This window comes from Dreissena polymorpha, chromosome 4, assembly GCF_020536995.1.
Source record: "Dreissena polymorpha isolate Duluth1 chromosome 4, UMN_Dpol_1.0, whole genome shotgun sequence".
Lineage (NCBI taxonomy): Eukaryota > Metazoa > Mollusca > Bivalvia > Myida > Dreissenidae > Dreissena > Dreissena polymorpha.
In genome coordinates, this window is record NC_068358.1 from 50,045,202 (window position 1) to 50,065,779 (window position 20,578).

Below are 20,578 nucleotides of genomic sequence, written 5' to 3' on the forward strand. Positions count from 1 at the left end.
AGACTTTCTTATGCAAAGGAAAAAAACTTTCCTCTAATTCGCTGCGCTCAAACTAGGAAAATTATATTTATCTCCGTCGTCCGTCCGTCCTGGCCACCATCTCCCCCTACACAGTTAGCACTAGAACCTTGAAACTTACACACATGGTAGCTATGAGCATATGTGCGACCCCGCACTATTTGGAATTTTGATTTGACGCCTGGGTAAACAGTTATGGGGGTTGGGGTGGGGCCGGGTCAGAGATTTCCACTCATTTCTTTAGGTTATTTTACATTAACTTCGTTATTTCTAATTGATACTGAACCTCTCTTATTACAATACGGTCAATCTCAAATATGCATGGCCCCATTACCAACCCTGGGGCTCCCCGCCCACATAGACCACACCCGCCCAAAATTGCCTTTTACTATAATTTCTTCATTTCTACATCGATTCACTTCAAATTGATACTGAACCTCTCTTTTGACAATACGGTCAATCTCAGCTATGCATGGCCCCATAACCAACCCTGGGACAGCCCGCCCACATAGACCACACCCACCCAAAATTGTCTTTTAATATAATTTCTTCATTTCTACACCGATTCACTTCAAATTGATACTGAACCTCTCTTATGACGATACGGCCAATCTCAACTATGCATTGCCCCATTACAAACCCTGGGGCGCCCCGCCCACATAGGCCACACCCACCCAAAATTGCCTTTTACTATAATTTCTTCATTTCTACACCGATTCACTTCTAATTGATACTGAACTTCTCTTCTGACAATACGGTCAATCTCAACTATGAATGGCCCCATTACCAACCCTGGGGCGCCCCGCCCACATAGACCACACCCACCCAAAATTGCCTTTTACTATAACTTCTTCATTTCTCCACCGATTCACTTCTAATTGATACTGAACTTCTCTTATGATAATACGATCAATCTCAACTATGCATGGCCCCATTACCAACCCTGGGGCGCCCCTGGGTCAAACATGCGGCGTGGGGTTTCGCGTCGGCCTCTGCCGCGCCATTTCTAGTTGAATCTGGATTAGTTTGTCCAAAATCTAGGTCACCTGGTCAAATCTTACACACACACTTTTACTACTTGATAGGCCATATTTATGAAATAATATTGATTTAACGTGGTCGGAATGTTTATCTGTTTGAATATGGGCCACGTATGTCCAAAATCCTTGTCACCAGGTCCATTTTAAGGAAAAACTTGTAATGACTCTAGAGCCCACATTGATGACTCAAACTTGATGGAACTTGGTTAGAATGTTTATCTTATATCAACATCTTGGCCATGATGAAAGTTTGGTCACCAGGTCAAATCTTAGAAATCAAACCTTGTTACGGTTCTAAAAAACAAAGAACATTTATTACAGAATTTTTCGGAAAGCACACATGTATGTATCTTGACATTTTTTGGCTTTCTTCGAAATTAGGTGACGTGCGTTCCAAAACTGGGTCACCTGTTCAAATTTTAGAATAACCTTATAACCAATAGAGGCCACACTTTTGCCCAAATCTTGATGAAACCTAGTCAAGTTGTTTTAATGACAATATTTAGACCAAGTGTTAATCTGGGTCACATGAGTCCAAAAACTATGCCACCGTCAAATCCACTGTAGAGTTCACTTTTGTTTTACTGAATATTTATGAGACTTGGTCAGAATTGTCTTGACAATATCATAGTAATAATTGAATCCGGGAATTTATGTTAAGAAAACATAATACTTATTATAATGCTTATCATTTTATCATCATTATTCTTTTGACCAGCCTGGCCTTTGAGGGGAAATGAGGGATGACGATACAGAAATGTTTCAAAAGATTAATTCATCCATTGAGAGTAATATCTACTCTTGCACGTTGTCAATCAATCTTTTGTTTGACGGCCTCAACGTCGACCTTCCTCTAGTGTGTCCCAGTGAACAGTCCTACCCATATAGTCGGGCATGGGTACGTGTCCAAACCAAGCCAGCTTTCGCCTTTTCACGGTCGCCAGAAGAGGCTCGGTAGGCCAACACGTGTTGTTGTCATATTTCGGACATTTTATAGATTGGTATACAATTGTTTAAAGATAGTAATATGCCATGATGGATGGAGCATATTGTTTTGCATTACGCAAAAGCCAAAAAACGTTTTATTATACGAATAACGGTCTTCAAAATTTCCAAAAAGTTTTTTTTTCCAAAACCTAACAACAACAATCTTATGATTGTAACCATTAGTCTTCTATTACCTTAATTATTGGCATATTTGGATTAAGCTTACATAACTGAACGACCACAATGTAGAGATGATCGGAAACAAATACATGTAATTGCGACTGTTGCCTTTTTTGACTGAAGTATGGCTCTGCGTATTTATATGCTAGAATCGAACATATTTGTGTACTCAACACCTCTTTTGCTGAAACGTTCGCATGCAACAAAATGAACGGAATGAGCAGACGACCGCAAAAGAAGGAATTGAAGCGGCAACAAGTGACATAGAATGAAGGCCCTTTATTAGTATTTATGCTTAATGTCCTTGCTTTGTCCGTCCATCTTAATGATACTTTTCATGGTATGTTAGCCGGGGTCTAAACCCAATTTTCCTCGATACTCTGTCCGTCACATCTTTCGTTCCGCGCGATATCTCAGGCGCACATTGTTCGTTTATAATGAAACTGAATATGCAGCTAGGGTGGACGAGTCGTTCCGGTCAATTATTGTCAGGGAGTTATTGTCGCTTGATTATTTTTTTTGTTGCTTTTTGTTTCCGCCCGATATCTCGGGCACTTTTGATCTTTATTTAATTAAAATGATATTCAGGATCCGTTGAGGATAGAAATTGAATTGTTTTAAGGTCGATCCGGTTCAATCATTTTTTCGCGTTTAGCCCTTTGATTATTTATATTTGATTTAAGAATGGATTTTGCGTTTTCGCGCGATATCGAAGGAACGAATTATCCGAATTTTATTTAACGTTATTGCCCTTTCCTTTTTGGGGTGGACATGAACATATTGTCAGCTCGTTCCGTTTCGTTGATTTGTAAGTGAGATATTGCAATTGAATACTAAGTATTTTCGCATTTGATAATTGGGACACATAATGATCCGAATTTTATTAACCTGCATATATGCAGTATCCATATTGTGTGAAAATGTGTATATTTTCGGGTTGATTCGCGCCAATTACTTTTCAGCGAGTTTTTACCCGTGATTAAGAATATGAAATTTACTTGAGAATGTTACGTTTCTGAGTCAAATCAACAAAGACATTAAAACAAAATTCATGACATTAATTCGAATTTGATAAAACTTTAAACTAGTATGCCGTATCTTTCAGGGTGGACATGGCCTGTAATCTAGTTATTCTCCAGTTAGTTTTCAGGAAGTTAATATTGTGCTGCGAAAATTAATTTGATGAAATATTATATATATCATTCCCAGAGTGGACATGCGCACATTGTTAAATCGTTCCGCGACAATGATGTTTCAGGAGGTCAAGGATCTATCATTAATTATTAAACATTGTCTAAGTTTTACGTTTCCGCGAGAGTTATCAGGAAATAATGATCCGAATATGATTGCAATTTATAGCGGTAATCTTGTAGTATGGATTCGTGCATATTGTCTTGTCATTCCACCATCAGTGGATTTCGAGGGTGTTATTGAGATTCGAGTTTAAATTTGTGTTCAGCTTTGAAACACCTGTACTCAGACATGACAATGTCGTAGCGAAATGCCTTGGCATTTATAGCGGCGACGAACTAAACGTAAATAAAGTTAAAGTAAATGTCGGGTGGTTGCTTAAATCTGTGATTTGTGAATGTGTAAATTTTTGATACATTGATAAACTTTGATATTTTTTAACTTTTATAGCGCACATAACGGTTGTTTAAATCGAGTATATTTTAAAGCGTGATGTCAGAGACACGATACTGTTGAATTACCTGTAAGTTGCGTATTGCGGTTGCGCCATTTCTTACATTTTATTTATCTAGTAATTAGATCCTTGCGGCAGATCTACAATTTCTGCAATATTTTCAGTAGTTTTGGCCATTGTTGGTAAAATCTTTTATAGTTTTAAGTAATTGACGCGTTTATCTTGACCTGTAGATTTAGCTGTCACGTGCATCATCCGGAATGCTCAGGCGAATGATCAAAGATTTGGCTTGTCTATTACGTCGAGCGCCAAGAAAGAGTGATGTTATTTTCAAAAATTAGTGTCAATGGAGCAGGAAAAATAAGTAGTATAATATTATGTAGTATGTTAAAGTAGATTATAATCATACAGCTTGAGTATGTCTATTACGTTATCACATACTTACAGTATTTTATGTCCGCTGTCACTTTAAACATGACCAAAACTTAAACTGCGTACATGTTATTCTTAAATTCGTAGCGTTTATGCATTTGCGTTTATAAACGTCACAGGTTGTTTACTAAATTGAACAACCTCAAAATGTGATTACGTAATGTGATACTAGTGTAGTGTATTGCATGATTGAAGGCAGTCCGGAGAGAAGTCTCTGATTGGACAGAACGTGGCGTTGCAATACACATCGATGTCCTCTGGGTTGTCAGAATATTCGAAGTCTTGGAACATGAACGTTGTCTCGTGCGCAGACTGGGACATAATGTGCGTGTTGGCATCTACTTCACACCTTAAAATATGAATTTTGTGTAAATGACATATGTGTGCAAAAGGTATCATAGCAGAATGTTCGAACACGATAAAACATATCAAAATAGATCACGATTGTGTGTGTATTTTATTTAGCTTTTGCAACGCTTAAAGCTTAGTGGTTGTGATCTTATGGTACGACGTTCCATTCGTGAAAACAATGTTTACCCGTCTTGGATCAGCATATACTCCATCGTTCTATTCTTGCCGTCGGAAGGTGTTGCAAAGCAAGAGTGTAGGCGCATCTTAATTGACCAATCAGAAATCGTTGTGTACACTTTGACGTATATTGTACTGCCGGGGATAGTGTGCAGTGGATTTCCTGGTATTTCGCTCATAAAGCCTGGGTCAGAATAAAATGCCACGCTGATGTTGTTATGTATCTTAATGGTCGAAGGGTGTGTGTCGACGTTGTGATGCACGTGAAATGAGGTAGCTTCGTTACGCGCGACATCACATTCGATATAGTACGTCCATCTGTGATTGTGGACGATTGATGAATGTGATGTTTCGACAATCGTGAATATAAGTTTGTTTTCGTATATAATCGTTGTTTGTGACGTCTGAAAAAAAGCGAAATCAGAATGGGGTTAAATACTGTGAAGAACAGCTAAATATTGTCTGCAGTTATCTGATGCATAACTTAAGATATTTTTCATATGTGCAAATGCTGCGAAAGGAACGGTCAATATGATAAGCCTTTTAAATCGTTACAACGATCAATTGATTAAAAACTTAACCTTCTGATTGGTCAGACAGTCTTGAAAGCCTTCGGTGAAGAGGAGAAAATTGCCGCTTATGGACCCTCTGCAGGAATTATCACCGAAGTATACTTCAACGGAAGCCGCTGACTGATGCAACACTTGAATCAGTTTGTTATCTACAGAAACATTCCAACCTATGCTGCTGCAGCCGATGTGTATAGCCGAGTCTAGGTCTATATTTTTGAAAGATATAGTTGAAGAAGGTTGTGCCGTAGTTGTCGATGCAGTTGTGTGTATTGTGGTCGAAGAGTCAAAAGGAAGCACATTGGCTGACGACGTTGTCGATTCCACTGTAAATAATTTAAGATGTGCTTGTTTATTTTGAACGTTCTTTTCCCTGTGGAGTCCTTTCATGTGATAGTTAATCCATAGTAAGTTTATTTGCCTTAATACCACAGTTGTGAGCTGAAGCGAGACCGCTTTATGATATGTTGATATGCTGATGCATTAAATATAAAACAAGATAAGTATTGATGCGAAGCATCAAAGGGCGTCGGGAATTTCAGTGTAAAAGGCACTTAATGAAATTACATGGAACGATTTTTTTTCTACTGTAAATATTAATATATTGGCCGATTATTTTAAACAAAATAGAAAAAGATACTGGTATAACCATTATCTATAATTTTGTGTTATAACCCCCAAATAACCATTATTTATGATGTTGTGTTATAACCCCCAAATAACCATTATCTATGATTTTGTGTTGTAACCCCCAACTATTTAATAGTTCATTTTTATTAACATTGGTTTCCTTTTTTTTACTGGCATCCGTGTGCAGTTTTCATTAATGGAACAGAACTGTGTAGGTTTTTTTAAATTTTTTGCTTCATCTTGTAAGCGTAATTTCATATTTTTCTCAACTTCAAGGGGAGATGATTCTGAACTTATTCTTACGCTGCTCATTTACGATAGGGGTTGAGTACTCATTGATATGAAAACACTGTAAAAGTTTGAAAAAAAATTGAATGAAAACTGTAAATTGCATAAAGAAGCTGCATTTCACAATACTTTGAAATTCAGTAAAAGTTCATAATAGATTTATTGCTCCCATATTCATCATTTTCAATAGGGTTCGAGTAATACTGATATAAAAACACTTAACAAGTTTGGAAAGATTCAGACGAAAGTTGTGAAATCTTTTAAGCAAGTGGAAATTGTTTATTTTGTCAAATTTAATAGAAAAAAATTCTGGACTCATTGTCTCGATGTTTCTCATTTTTAATGAGGTAAAAATGCTCATTGATATGAAGACACTGTAAGTTTGGAAAGAATCTGATGAAAAATGTTGACATAAGCACCTAACCAAGCAGTTTTCACTTTCATTTTTAAATTCAAAGAGACATAGTTCTGGACTAATGGTCCGATATTGCTCATATGAGAGTTTGAGTTGGGTCCTCATAACTATGGACGTAATGGTCGGATAATGCTAAAGGGCCCATACCACCTGGATAGTAATACGTGTCGCGCTTCGCACTCTATATGTGGTTCTTAAAAAAAAAACTCCGAGGAGTGCTTGACTCTATGGAAACGGGTTGCTGGGACACAGCTCCTCCTTGATAAGCGGCTGCTTCCTTTATCGCAACTCATTGTTATAATCAATAATACGTGTCGCGCTTTGCGCTCTATATGTGGTAGGGATAGTACTTAGGGCCTATGATAGACAACCATAAAATACATGGAAAATAGATGTGTTGTTTGCATTTATTTGTTAATATAAAAACACGTGTATTTTTTATAAGATATTTAAGTGATGTAAGAAATTTTAATTAACGTTGTCGCCACGCGCCATCCATTAATTTTAATGAAAATGTCCAATTGTAATAAAATGGATTTTAAAATGTCTACATAAAATAAAGCTTTATTATATTTATTAACCTGACTGAAATTAAATTGTCAGCCGCCGAACTGTTCGGTTTGTGCCGGAACCCGGGATTGAACCGGGGGCCTTTAGATGATTGTTGGGTAAACAACTTCAGTCTAACGCTCTCCCAACTGAGCTATTCCGGCTGACATCATTTATGTACTGCTATTTGGTGAAGTTGTGTATAGCGATCGTTATTATATGTCTATTAATAAACTAATACATTGTACGTTTTCGAACCACTACGCCTTCCAATAAACTTGCTTGCGCGATAGGTCGTCAAATATCCTACTACATTGATTCTCCACTAAATAAGCAAATTAGAAAAACCACAAAATAAATATATTTTGATTATGTTTTGTTTTTATACAAAACCAGAAAGTTTCGCGTATTTGCCCAGTCCCTGTGATCATTCCCCTGTGATCAGTTGTGGATTAATTAAAACAATTAGCTTTGCATTATTGGCAATAAATGTTGTAATAAATGTAATAGGCACAAATGCAGTACTTATTTACACTAATTTACACAAAAAATCACCACTATGCAAGATATTCTAAAAACAAAAATATATACATTGATCCGTAAAATAACTTCTCCTCCCATAAGCGAAAAAAAATGCATTACATACTAGTCGCCGCTCTCCAGAGCGACGCCAATAAGTTTTTTTTCTCGACAATTACTGAGAGGTTTCAACTGTACCAATATGTAGTAAACATATAGATAAACTTTAGTGTTTTTGTGCATAAAATTTAAAGTAACATTAACTGTATATATACTATGATATTTTATTTACAAATGCATTTGCACTTTTTTAACAATCTTGTGATGCAAAGTCATCATATAAAAATACAATACATTTTGAGTAACATTTACTACCATAATGGCGGCTTCAAGTCTAAGAACATACATAGGTAAACCGGTACAATACTACGGTGAGATAAAGGTGACATACACTCACACACATTATGACTGTTTATGCGAGATTAACCAAGTTTATCGCGTGAATCACCCTTATCTACATTTTTTCGAAGCTCCGCGTAGAAATACGATTGTTAGGGTCACCATCCGGCTGCATTTCATTAATCGCATCATATTCTGCGGCCGAAAACCCGTTTATTTCATCCATTTTCAGCTCACTTGACGATCCTTTATTTGGAGCAACGAACGTGGCGTCAGTTTCGTCCGCCATGAACCCATGGTTGATCAAGCGCCTTGACTTCATACGTAGATACACATAGAGGCCAACTAAGGCAATAACTAGTCCAGCCGCAATTCCGGACACTGAACCAATAATAACAGTGGTTTTGCCACTTGAGGAGCCCTTCTGTTCATTGTTGTTCCCAAGGATACCGGGTACTGTCGTAGAAACCGGTTCATACATTTTCGTTTTTATGTATTCTCTTGTGCTTGCGGTACCTGTAATTCCAGTGACATTGGAAACATGATTTTTTTCAACCGAGACTGTTCTATGCGAAATATTGTTCAATGAGCTTGTTATTTTATTGGTGGACGTTTGACTTGATCGGGTGGTTTCAACCGAGCTTGGCGTAGGTGATGTGGCAGTATAGTACGTTAGTGATGTAATTGCGTCATTTGATGTTGAGGCCAACGAGATGTTTTGACTTGTTGGATTTGCATAGTGACCGTGTGGCGTATAATCCTGTGTAGATATTTCACTAGATGGCTTTGCGTGGGCAGAAGAGTGCGAGGTTATTGTCGATGAGTTGTTTCTATTAGTTGAAGGGTCGGTTTTTGTTGTTTCTTTCGGTAAAGGACTGCTCCTTGTAAAGGGCGCTGATGTACTTGAAACTGACAGCGATGTACTAAGTAATGTTGTAGTATCATGGGCAGACGATCCCGTACTTTGAATTATTACTTGTGTAGATCCAGGAAACACTGGTGACGAAAACAAGGATGTTGACATCTCTTTGGGTGTTGAAGAAAACAACGATGCAGTGAGCGTTTGGCTTGATGTTTCTGCTATAGTCGTTTTACTTATTTCGATTGGAAAAGAAATTTTGTCCGACGTTGTGCTGGAAGAGCTTATGGTTGTTTGGATAGCAGTCCGTGTTCGTGAATTAGTGGTCGATAACAATGTAGCAGGAAACGCACTTGTAGAATAAATGCTCGACGGAGATGTAGTGGTAGTTGTTGTTTTAATAGTTGTCTTTGGGATGTCCGTTATAACTGTTGATGAAAAAATGCGTAAATCTGTATGTTTTGTACATATTGCTAAACATTCCTAATTGGTAGATATAGCGATGTAATATTAACCTGACCTATTATACATCACGTTATAAATTATACGAGTGAAAATATACACATTATGTAAAATTAACTTTTTGTCTCTAAAATCTAAGATTTTTTATTTAAATCAGGGACAGAAGGTTTAAGAATTGTAACACATGTTCAAACTTCATAATAAATAAAGAAAGTACGCACACATGTTAATTTCTTCAGTTTATTTGTTTACTTAAAAAATACCGGAAAAATGTATATCTTTAAAAAGTTTAACAATTTAATTTAACAGTTTAACTATGTGTTTCTTCTAAGTTGGATTTCTCCGATTCATGGAAAAAACTTATTATTATATAAAATATATGCACACAACAGCATGTGGAAAATAACTGCAAATGTTGTGCATTTAAGTAACGAGTTGTAGAAAACAAAATTAGTCCTGGACTCAAAAATAGTGTTAACAAAAGCAAATATGACAATGCTTTTATGGAGATCCTATCTGAAAACATACAGACACTGATCGGTTAATTATTTGAAGATGCGCTGTCATTTCTGTAAGTCAAATATAATATGCGACTTTAAACTGAAAACAACAAAATCATTAACACAATAAATATTGAAAAGTTTGTAGAGTTCACATTTTTTTGCATGAATTATGATTAAAACGTTGCCATGGCATTTTATGACAAAACAGCTATTGCTTACCGAAACTATTTTACTATTTGTATCAACTTTATTGTTTCATTGATTTAACCACAGACTGTTATCAACCTTTACCGTCAGATTAATAAATATTAAATTTTATATCTGCAAAGCAGTATTTGTGCACATATACACTATATTTGTCATGCATGTTGATAAAAGTGATAGCGACGCTTCAATATTGAAAAATACTTACAGTTTAGTGTTCATAAACCTTGTTATGATTTTGAACTTTTAAAACAATGAAGTCATTATGGCCCTGTATCACTCACCTGCCCGACAGCTTTAAGTGTTTAATAGTTGAGGTGAAACGGCGTAAGTGACTTAACAATTAAGGCTTTCTTTGTTTCAAAAACAAAAAGTGTATGTATCAGAAGACACTGTTTTTCAAAACAATCTAATAATAACATTAATTAATGAAAATAGTAAAACAGTTTAAGATTGGATTTCGATTTCGATAGCTATACAATGCAACAATACTAAAGGAAAAATAATCAAAAAATGCCATTTTTCAAGATTGAAGTATGAGGTTTGAAGCTCCTCAAAACCGGTTTCTAAAAAATAAATCGATTGAAGCTTTAGAGCTCTCAACTCCCATTTTTGCAAATTATGATAAATATTGCTGAAAAAGTTGATATCTCTGTCGCGTTGCAAAATGGTCCCGGTCTATTGAAAAACTTGGCATATAAAGGGTCGGGTAGTTTGATATGGTTGAAGTGAAATGTTGTAAACAAGCTTTTAGCAAAAAGTTTCTTAAAATCTTCATGAAACCTGCTCTGAAGATTAATAACAATCAAATATCGATCGATTTCGAAAAGACTTCACGACGGGTGAAAATCATGGCTACCAAGTGGTATGGCAGTTTTCCTTAAATAGCTAAAGTGAAATATCTTGAACACTGTAGATATGACATATCATACCCCTTCCCACACCCGTGATGATGTAAAAATGGTTTACTTGAATAATCATTTGCGTCTATCTGTCTGTTTGTATGTCTGTCCGTTCGTCATTCCGTTGGTCTGGTCTCGCTGTCGGCATGTATGTCTGTTTGCCTATCCGTGAACACAAACTATTCCGCAGGCGTTTTCCTTAACGTGGGCGTTTTTTTATCAGCCTTCGCTGATATAAACCCTAAGTAAAAAACCTATTTAAAACACAATATTTAATGGTTTTTGATTGCGTATGTAACATCGTTTAGGTGTCGTCTACAAAGTTTGTTTAATTATGCCACTGGAATAAACACTTGTCCCAACTTCGATATTCATATGCTTATATAGAGTTATATAGAATAATAATTGCAATCTTATTTTTTCAACCATAAATCTCGGAATTTATGTAACATGTTATTATGGTCCAGTACGCAGTTTGTTCAAAACATGCCCACAGGATCAAAAGTTGTGCTCAACAATGCCCATGTTGTCAACACTTGACACGCTTTAGAGAGTTTTTTCATCAACTTCCAAACTGTTATGACGATCGGCGTTGGGGGTATTGTTCTATTATGACATGACAAACGTTTATTTCGTGCAATCTGCATGGAACTTGCTGAGAACGTGTGTTCGAATAATAGCTTGACTGAGATCGAAAATGGTTCTGGTTCTCTGAAAACGATAGTTGAAGACCAATTAGGCCTATTATGCTTCAAATAAATAGTAAACTTCTTGTCATTGTGGTTTAAGAGGAGAAGATTTTTTATTTAATATTTTAATTAATGTTTTAATCTATCATGCGGCCCGTTGGCCATGAACAGTTTAGAACGTAGTGACAACAGTTTTGAAAAAAAGAACACCAGAAATAATTCCTGTGCAATTTTGTGGACATCTGATAAGCGGTATAGAATAAGATTTTGAAAAGAATTATTGACGAAAACCGACGTTTTACACGTATACATGGAAACACTCACAGATTCTTCGAACCCTAAACCCCAAAGTCGCAGTCTTTATTTGGTATGTAGCATAAAGTCGCAGTCTATATTTGGTATGTAGCATAAGAAAACAAGCTCTACACAGTTTATCCTTGGAGTCATACCTTGTCATCCCACTGGATACCAACAAGTTTTCAATAATCTTAAAAAACTTTAAAAGAACTTAGTGTCTGAAACGTTCATTTCCTATCAATGTTTGTATGACGATCATTTAGAAGTCTTCAACACAGTTTTTGTTTAAATTATGCACATGCGTCAAATATGGTCTCGCCCGAGTTGTCAGTAGTTTTACATTGAATTATAATTGGAAAACCTTTAAATTATCTTCTTTTCTGAGACTGCAATGCCAATGATTATCCAATTTGTTATGTAGTATCACATAAGGGTCCTCTGCAACGTTTGCACAAAACAAGTCCCTTGGGTAAAATCTGGCTACGCGACGGTTTGGGGTAACAAGTAGTACATTGACTCGGATTGTTCAAAGCTTACCATACACCAGTGGTCACATTTAAATATGGAAATATAGCATAACAAAAAATTCTCTTCATAAGCAACAACCAAAACTTTGATATTGTTAATGTTATATCAGAAAGTGCCTCTGCAAAGTTTGTTTAAACTATATCCCGGTAGTCAAACAAGGCCACGCCGCATTGCTAAAATTTGTTATATAGACTTTATAACAGAAATGATTTAATTTTTTCTGTTAAAGGATAAGACCCAAAGTAGTAATATTTATATATAAAATCAGAAAGTGGTCTTCTACTAAGTTTGTTCACATAATGCCTCTGATGTTAACTTTTGCCACACCCGTATAATCTTGTGATTATTTTGTAAAGACTTACAAATCAAGGTATGTTCAATTTACTCCCCGTTCGTCTACATTTTCATCGAACCAGGGGTCACGAGTATAACAAAACAAATCTACAGTCTCTCAGCTGTGCGTTCAGGTATTCCCGCGGTCCTCTTTTCTATAAATACTACTAATTTAGAAGCTTCTTTGTAAATAAATTAGAATTTTGAATTACCGTTCATTTCGAACGCCAGAACGTGAACGGTTCTAGATGTGCGTATAGATATAAATTCACAATACGTGGACAAACTACAACACTGATGTTTTGAAGGAAAAGTACATAGCTACTTGAAACAAATTGATCATATTAGTGGCCGCACTGGAATGCGGCTGTCTATTTGGAATTATATTTTTGCTTAACCACTAATGGGATGTTTTATTATTTGCAAATGTATTATTTTCAAAAATAATGATGTTTATTTAAATTAATAAACATAAATTATTAATGATGGTAATGTTGCTCCCGATGTCCAATTTGTCTTATCACGACTAAATTGCTTACAAATGTTTATGCTTATTTCTTAGTAGTTTAGAGAGATATTGTTTTAGTTCGTGCATTGTTTGGCTTCATTGTGCTAGGGTATTAAATGCATGCAGCACTTAATGCTAACATTTTTTTCTGGTTTTTAATTAAAACAGTCGAAACCCGATGGCTCGAACTAGCTTGGCTCGAATTTCCGGTTGGCTCGAACTCGCATCAAAGCATCGATTTTGTATGCCTATATATTCATATAAAATTTTGTCGGATGGCTCGAATTCGTTTAGCTCGAATTATCGGATGGCTCGAACTGTTTTCACAGTCCCGGCTACAGTTTTCACACGTTCTTTTGTTCAGATGGCTCGAACTCGCTTCGGGTCCCAAAAAGTGTTATTCGATTAGGACCGCTTGATTAAAAGCACGCACAAATTGATTTAACCCCGGTCGCATAAACTGTAAATCGATTATGACCGCTTGATTAAAAGCACGCAATAATTGATTTAACACCTGTTTGCTAACATGTCATCGACTCAATCGTTAATTAATTTGAGAAAAAGATGACATTTTGTATAAGACATGACGTTCTTGTAGATGCTTTATCATAATTGCTGCAACGGCTAAATCGCTAAAAGGCTTCTTTTCTCGACGACAGCTACGGGACGCAACACAGACGGACATAATATCTTTCTGCAAAATTATAAATAAATAAAGGAATGCACTTCTGTCTCGTATGTTATGTGTATATAGTGCGTGTGCATGTTTCGTTCCTTAGTGCTCTGTGTAACCTTTAAATGTGATACGCTAAAACGTGCTGATATTTACTAAATGCTATTTGGTAATTGTATTTGTAACTGTTTTAAATTATTCATAAATTAAAGTATTAAGTAGATTTTTGTTTCTTATTAACTTATGAATTCAAAAGCAGTACGTAGTGCGAAGTAGTACGGAGTTTAAGAAATATGTGTACTCTTCAACTGGAGGTGAAAATGTACTGCAGACTTGTTCGTAAACAAAAGTTTATAAGAAATCGGATGGCTTGAATTCCGGATGGCTCGAACTATTGTTGCCGGTCCCGATGAGTTCGAGCCATCGGGTTTCGACTGTATTTAATGCAACACAATCTGTTTTTTTTCTTAGGCTGCCATCAAGCTCTATTCGTACGGTCTGACAATATTACGCTGACGCCTTTAATTATTTAATTATAATGACTATTCAATCAATATTTCTGCAGCTGCCTGCCTGGTGATGAAAAAGTAAAACTTATCGAGCTGCCAGCAATATGTACAGCGCGACATTCAAAGCAATTATATAAGCGTTAGGATCTAATTATACTAATTAATGACTACATATTTGGTTTCGTTTACATTTTCCACATACTTAATTTAGATTTCCAAATATATTCTCAAAACATGGACTAGATACAATTTCGTCTGTGTCAGTTATGTAAATTTGGTGTCTCGTGTTCGGTTGAGAGCAATTATTTTGCCTAACCTTGTTTTACTTGTGCGTCTATGTAAACAACGCACCTCGACTGAATGGCATTCGTTTTTTTATTATACTGTTTAACATATACGAAAATAGCGATACGCCATTTTAGAGCAACTTTGAAGGTTATAATAACGTTATTTCCACACGTTTTATATACCGGTATCATATTTGTCATTTTACAAAAAATACCGCCATCACCAGACAGTGCAAAATAACGCAGGAATAAAACGTTATAAAAATCTTTAGTTCCTGTCAGGATTAAAACAGGATCCGTTGCGCGTGACACATTGATCGTAGTTAAACGAGATAGCAGAATATCACTTTTAACTTGAATTGCAATCAATTACGACGTTGCCGATGCAAGTTTGCATACATTATTTTACATCACCATCACATCTGTACGACTATGCTTTTGAAACAAACATTATACTTTTAAATTTTATTCGTGAATACGATATATTTCGTTAAATTAAAATGCATAGGCATTAACACTTACCCTCACGGGAACAAGTTTGGCCAGTACTGTTCCAGTTTCCATTGCTGCCACACATAGCCATACTTGATCCGTTGAGAATATAGCCTGGTTCACAAGTGATTGTAACAACAATCCCAAATGTGGTGGAGGTGGGGAATACATGTCCATTTGAAGGATTTGGAAACTGTTTACAATCTGTAAAATATCATCAATTGGAATTCTGAAGACAAGCGTACGCTGATTTTTATTATTTGCTTGCCAATTTAAATGTTTTGCACACTTACCAAAGGAAGCATCATTTTAAAGATTCATGTTCCTGTTTCCAAAACTGCTACATATCATTTCATGCTATATTGTTTGAAGAAACTATACCGAAGACAAAATATTTCTACCATTATCTTAAAAGCACATAAACACGCAAAATAAACGAATATTTCGTACAATATTTCACAAAAAGTTAACACATACAAATGTCAACGCTATATGTGGTCTGGTAACATATATATAGATTTAACAAGATACAAACATCTTGTCTTTTTTGTGGGACAATATATCCAACACATGTTCATGTACCATGCTAGTGTTCGTGTGTCGTATGAACAGATACCGTTTCATCAAATTAAAATGGAATATATTGTGCCACAACAAATAAAAACGAGCATTTTGTGTCTCGTTAAATCTATGTTACAAAACCACATCTAGCGTTGAAATTTTTGCTTTTGCTTAAAGAAACACTATTTTTTAATGGTTGAACTTTATTTTACGAAATATTTTGCAAAATGTTCGTTGATTTTGCGAATTTATGTTACTTTAAAAGACAGTTCCAAAGGTAATGCCGATTTAAATCACATACCAACAGGAATACACGTTTGACTAGTACTGCTCCAATGTCCATTGCTCTCACATACAGACGTGCTATTTCCGTTGACGTTGTAGCCTGTATCACACGTGATTGTCACGGAAGTCCTATATGTGGTGGAATTCGTGGACAAATGCCCATGTTCAGTAATGGGAAAGGGATAACACTCTGAAAAATAAAATGGTTTGATTGATTCAATAGAGTGAATCGAAAGGTCATAGCAGTGCGAGTATGACCAAGTCGATTCTCTTAATATTTTATAGTGTTTTTGTAACCTTTCGAATTAATTACAACTGTCTCAATTTTCCTTGTGTTTACTGTACTTATCTTTTTGAGGAAACAAAGACGCCATGTGTTGTTTGGACAGTTGTAAGTCAACTCTCTGTGCTTTGTGTTATGTTTCATATTGTTGAATGTTATATCTGTATGCTGCTGCTGATTTTTTATTTCTGAATGTTACTTGGTTATTTTTTAAAGTAATATAAATGACCACTAGAAATTACCTTTTATCTTGAATGTCATTTTATTATTAATTATTATATAATTAATAATTATTTTCAGTTACTACATGTACATATTACTTAATACGTGTTTTTTTATATTTCAGATTTGTTTCCAAGTACAACTAAGAACTTATTTAAATGTCACATAGAAGATAATAAACTAGCTGGACTCTTTTTGGAACTTTGCTGGTAACTTTATGTTGTGTATAAAGACAGAACTCATAACCTTACTACTGTCATTAGCAGTATGTTACACGAGTTAAACGGAAAATGACTGTCATAATCGATGCCTCATGTCAGTTTCCGTTGAAAAATCCCATATGATAATCATTGCATGATTTTATTTTTTAACGACTTTGAAATGTGATTCATTCCGATCGGGCTATAATTAAGAAATAGAAAACCTCACCGAGGGCTCTATGGCAAAATAGTGACCAGCCAGGCAGCCTCAAATAGTATATGGACCTCAGCCGATAACTTTTTGGGGCTGCCTGGCTGGTCACTATTCTGCCATTGGTCCTGAAGTGAGGTTTTCTATTTTTTATATTATACCGAACATTTTTTGCAGCTGAATGTCAATAGAAATAAAAATAAATAACACAATATAAATTTCATCAATATTTATCAGTTACTATTAATAATATGCACCGTATTATTGTTGTGCGCGAATTGTCTCCCTGCGAAAGTTGGACACGGAAAAATTCGCTTCTTTATACAAAATTAATTTTTATTGTAAGGCATTTCACATATTGAGGTACATTCTATTTTAAGATAACTGCTTATATCATAGACAACATGATGCAAAACATTGATCCAAGAGATAGCATTTAATTTTTGTATTTTTTTAGATGTGAGTAATAATAAAAACACACACTCGTGACCTGCCAAACGAAGCGTGCGTTTACCCTAAGTATATATAAAAAAATCTTTGCTTTGTAAGACTTGCACAAATGTTACAAATAACTAACATTCTAGCGGGCACAATTAGATGCGCGCGAATCTAATCAGCGGGCGCTATTACGTTATGGCGCCCGCTGACTAGATCCGCGCGCATCTTTACAGGGCACTAGTCATAATAACGGACCTGTGAAGTTTATATACACGAAGAAGAAACAAATATATGTGAGGTATAATATTTAAGAAATAGAAAACTTCACTGAGGGACCTATGGCAGAATAGTGACCAGCCAGGCAGCCCCAAATAGTATATGGACCGAAGCCTATACTATTTGGGGCTGCCTGGCTGGTCACTATTCTGCTATTGGGCCTGAAGTGAGGTTTTCTAATTCTTATATTATACCGAACATTTTTGTGCAGATGAATGTCAATAGAAATAAAAATAAATAACACAATATAAATTCCATACATATTTATCAGTTACTATTTATAATATATACCATATTATTGTTATGCGCGAGTTGTCCCCTGCGAAAGTTGGACACGGAAAAATTCGCTCCTGTATACAAAATTCATTTTTATTGTAAAGCATTTTACATATTGAGATACATTTTATATAGAGATAACTGCTTATATCACTGCTTATGAACATGTTCAAAGTAGTCGCCGAAGTCTGGCGTTCTACGGCGTTCTGTTAAGGACGTCGTAGGGACGCCGTAGAGACGCAGTTGTCGTAGTAGGGACGTGAAAGGGTCGCTGTAAGGTCGCCGTGGACGTCGTGTGGTCGCCGCTCGAACACACACAAAATTATCATTGACTGCAAGGCGACCGTACGGCGACCTTATTGTGACACTAGTACGCCCTTTGTACGTCTATTGCGTCATCAGAGCGACTATGGTCGCAATAAGAACGCACTAAGAACGCGAAGGACGCCACTAAGACGCCATATGGTCGGCTTTGGTCGCCGTAAGGACGCAGTACGAACGCGGTAAGGTCGCCGTAAGGACGCGCAGAACGCCATAAACCAGGACGCTGGTGTGACGGGAAGGCAAACAATAGCATTTTTACCGAAAAAGGCATTGGCGTCCTTACTACGACAATCAGAAATTTCCAGAAACACAGTCTTAGGTCGCCGTAAGGACGCAAGTCCGGTGTGACGGGGCTATAAAAGATAGAATTCTTACTATAGTTTAAGGAGATTCCGCTGCAAATGTGTTTACATAGAGTTATTGCCCATTGATTGATACGGCTTTTACTAATGTATGTCTAAGGTTCCATTTTTTCAGGCGCTATTTTTTCTTTGAAAAATAAAATGACACAATGTAATGAACTTATATCTTATATTAACTTCTTGCGTGACACACTTCTAGACAAGTGTCATTTTGTCCTTTTCATATTTTGCTAAATTGACAAATTGGGATTCGCAATTTTCGTTGAAGTTATGATATTTTTTAGGAAACAATTAACCTGAACATTTACCATGCCCAAAATATCCATTATATGCATCTTTTGACGATTTAAAGACCTAAACATTATAAAGCGATACAAATGCGAATCGATTGAAAAATTTAGAGAATTCTCTTGTTATCATTATATTTTGTGACACAATTGGGATTGCTTATAAACAGTATGAAATACACCTCTCACATTTTGAGAACGGTTAAACTAGTGGCTAAAGCGCTAGAATTTTTCTCCAAGGGTTAGAGGTTCGAGCACAGTTGAGAATTACTTGTTTTCTTTCTGTAAATTTATTCTATTTTTTATTGGAGTTATTTAGTTCTATTGTTTTCATTTATAAATTAAAAGCATTAAATGACAAACTTTAATACTTGGGCAAATCTGTGAAAAGGTTCCTCTAAATTATTGTTACTGTTGTACTGCCCTTTGACGAATTTTTAATTTCCGCACGAGATCTCATACACAAATGATCCGAATTTAATGAAACTTTGTAGTCAGCGTAATTAAGGTTTGGTCAAGTAAATATGGTTTGGTTGTTTCAATTTCTCGATCATTTTTAGCTCACCTGAGCGATAGCTCGAGGTGAGCTATTGTGATCACTCAGCGTCCGGCGTCCGTCCGTCCGTCCGTCTGTCGGTCTGTAAACAATTTGTAAACATCTTCTTCTACTAAACCATTGAGCCAATTTCAACTAAATTTCATGTGGAGCATCCCTAGGTCATGGGACAAAAGAATTGTTAAAAAAAATTTGATCACATAACCAAGATGGCCGCCATGACCATATATGGTAAAAACCTAAAAAATCTTCTTGTCAGAAACCGCTCATCAGATTTTCAAAAAATTTCACATGGATGACCTTTGAAGGCTCCCCTGAAAAAGTTGTTCAAAGAAATTTGATTCGTCAAAAAACATGGCCGCAGGAGCTCGTTGAACTTTGCATGTTTATTCGTTTTTGCCTATTTTGTGAAAACTTTAAAAAATCTTCCACATTTTTTGTCCGATCCTTTCCAAATTTGCACAGTGTCTTTATATCAATGAGGACACGAACCCTACAAAAAACGAGCATTATTGGTCCATGAAGTACAGAATTACCTCCCCTTGAATTGACAAAATGGTGTTTATGCAATAAAGTCCAAATTTTTCATCCAATTCTTTCCAAACTTGTAAGGATTTAGCATGGTTCAAACAAGGGAAACAACTACGGTTTATGCATGTTCTTTTTATTACAGATTTACCTCCCTTTAATTCATTCAAAATCTCATTTTACAGCAGAGATTCCAAATCTGACCAGTAAATGAGTCCCATATTTACTGCCAGTGTAGGTTACCTTTTCCCATTTGATCATTCTTAAGTATTGGTCTTGTAATGCTGCTACTGCTTCTGCTACTGCTACTGCTACTATTACTAC

General features: G+C 35.9%; 1 protein-coding gene and 1 non-coding gene across 20 annotated transcripts in view; both read right to left on the minus strand.

Annotated features, from left to right (window-relative positions):
* Positions 1-4,240: 4,240 nt before the first annotated feature.
* The window catches only part of LOC127879846 (sushi, von Willebrand factor type A, EGF and pentraxin domain-containing protein 1-like), a 62,366-nt gene continuing 46,028 nt past the window's right edge, over positions 4,241-20,578 (minus strand). For 18 of the 19 annotated variants that reach the window (XM_052426911.1, XM_052426905.1, XM_052426910.1 and 15 more), the window contains 3 exons: positions 16,308-16,481; positions 15,476-15,649; positions 8,065-9,486 (listed from right to left, as the gene is read on the minus strand). In XM_052426911.1, coding sequence (XP_052282871.1) covers positions 8,315-9,486; positions 15,476-15,649; positions 16,308-16,481 — 1,520 coding nt within the window. In that variant the 3' untranslated portion in view covers positions 8,065-8,314. Of the gene's footprint in view, positions 4,652-4,839; positions 5,235-5,411; positions 5,726-8,064; positions 9,487-15,475; positions 15,650-16,307; positions 16,482-20,578 lie in introns of those variants that run through there. The other variant, XM_052426900.1, reaches the window with a different exon arrangement.
* Positions 7,356-7,445, minus strand: Trnaf-gaa (transfer RNA phenylalanine (anticodon GAA)). Its single transcript is given in 2 exon segments — positions 7,356-7,391; positions 7,409-7,445. It is a non-coding gene; the product is annotated as a tRNA-Phe (tRNA).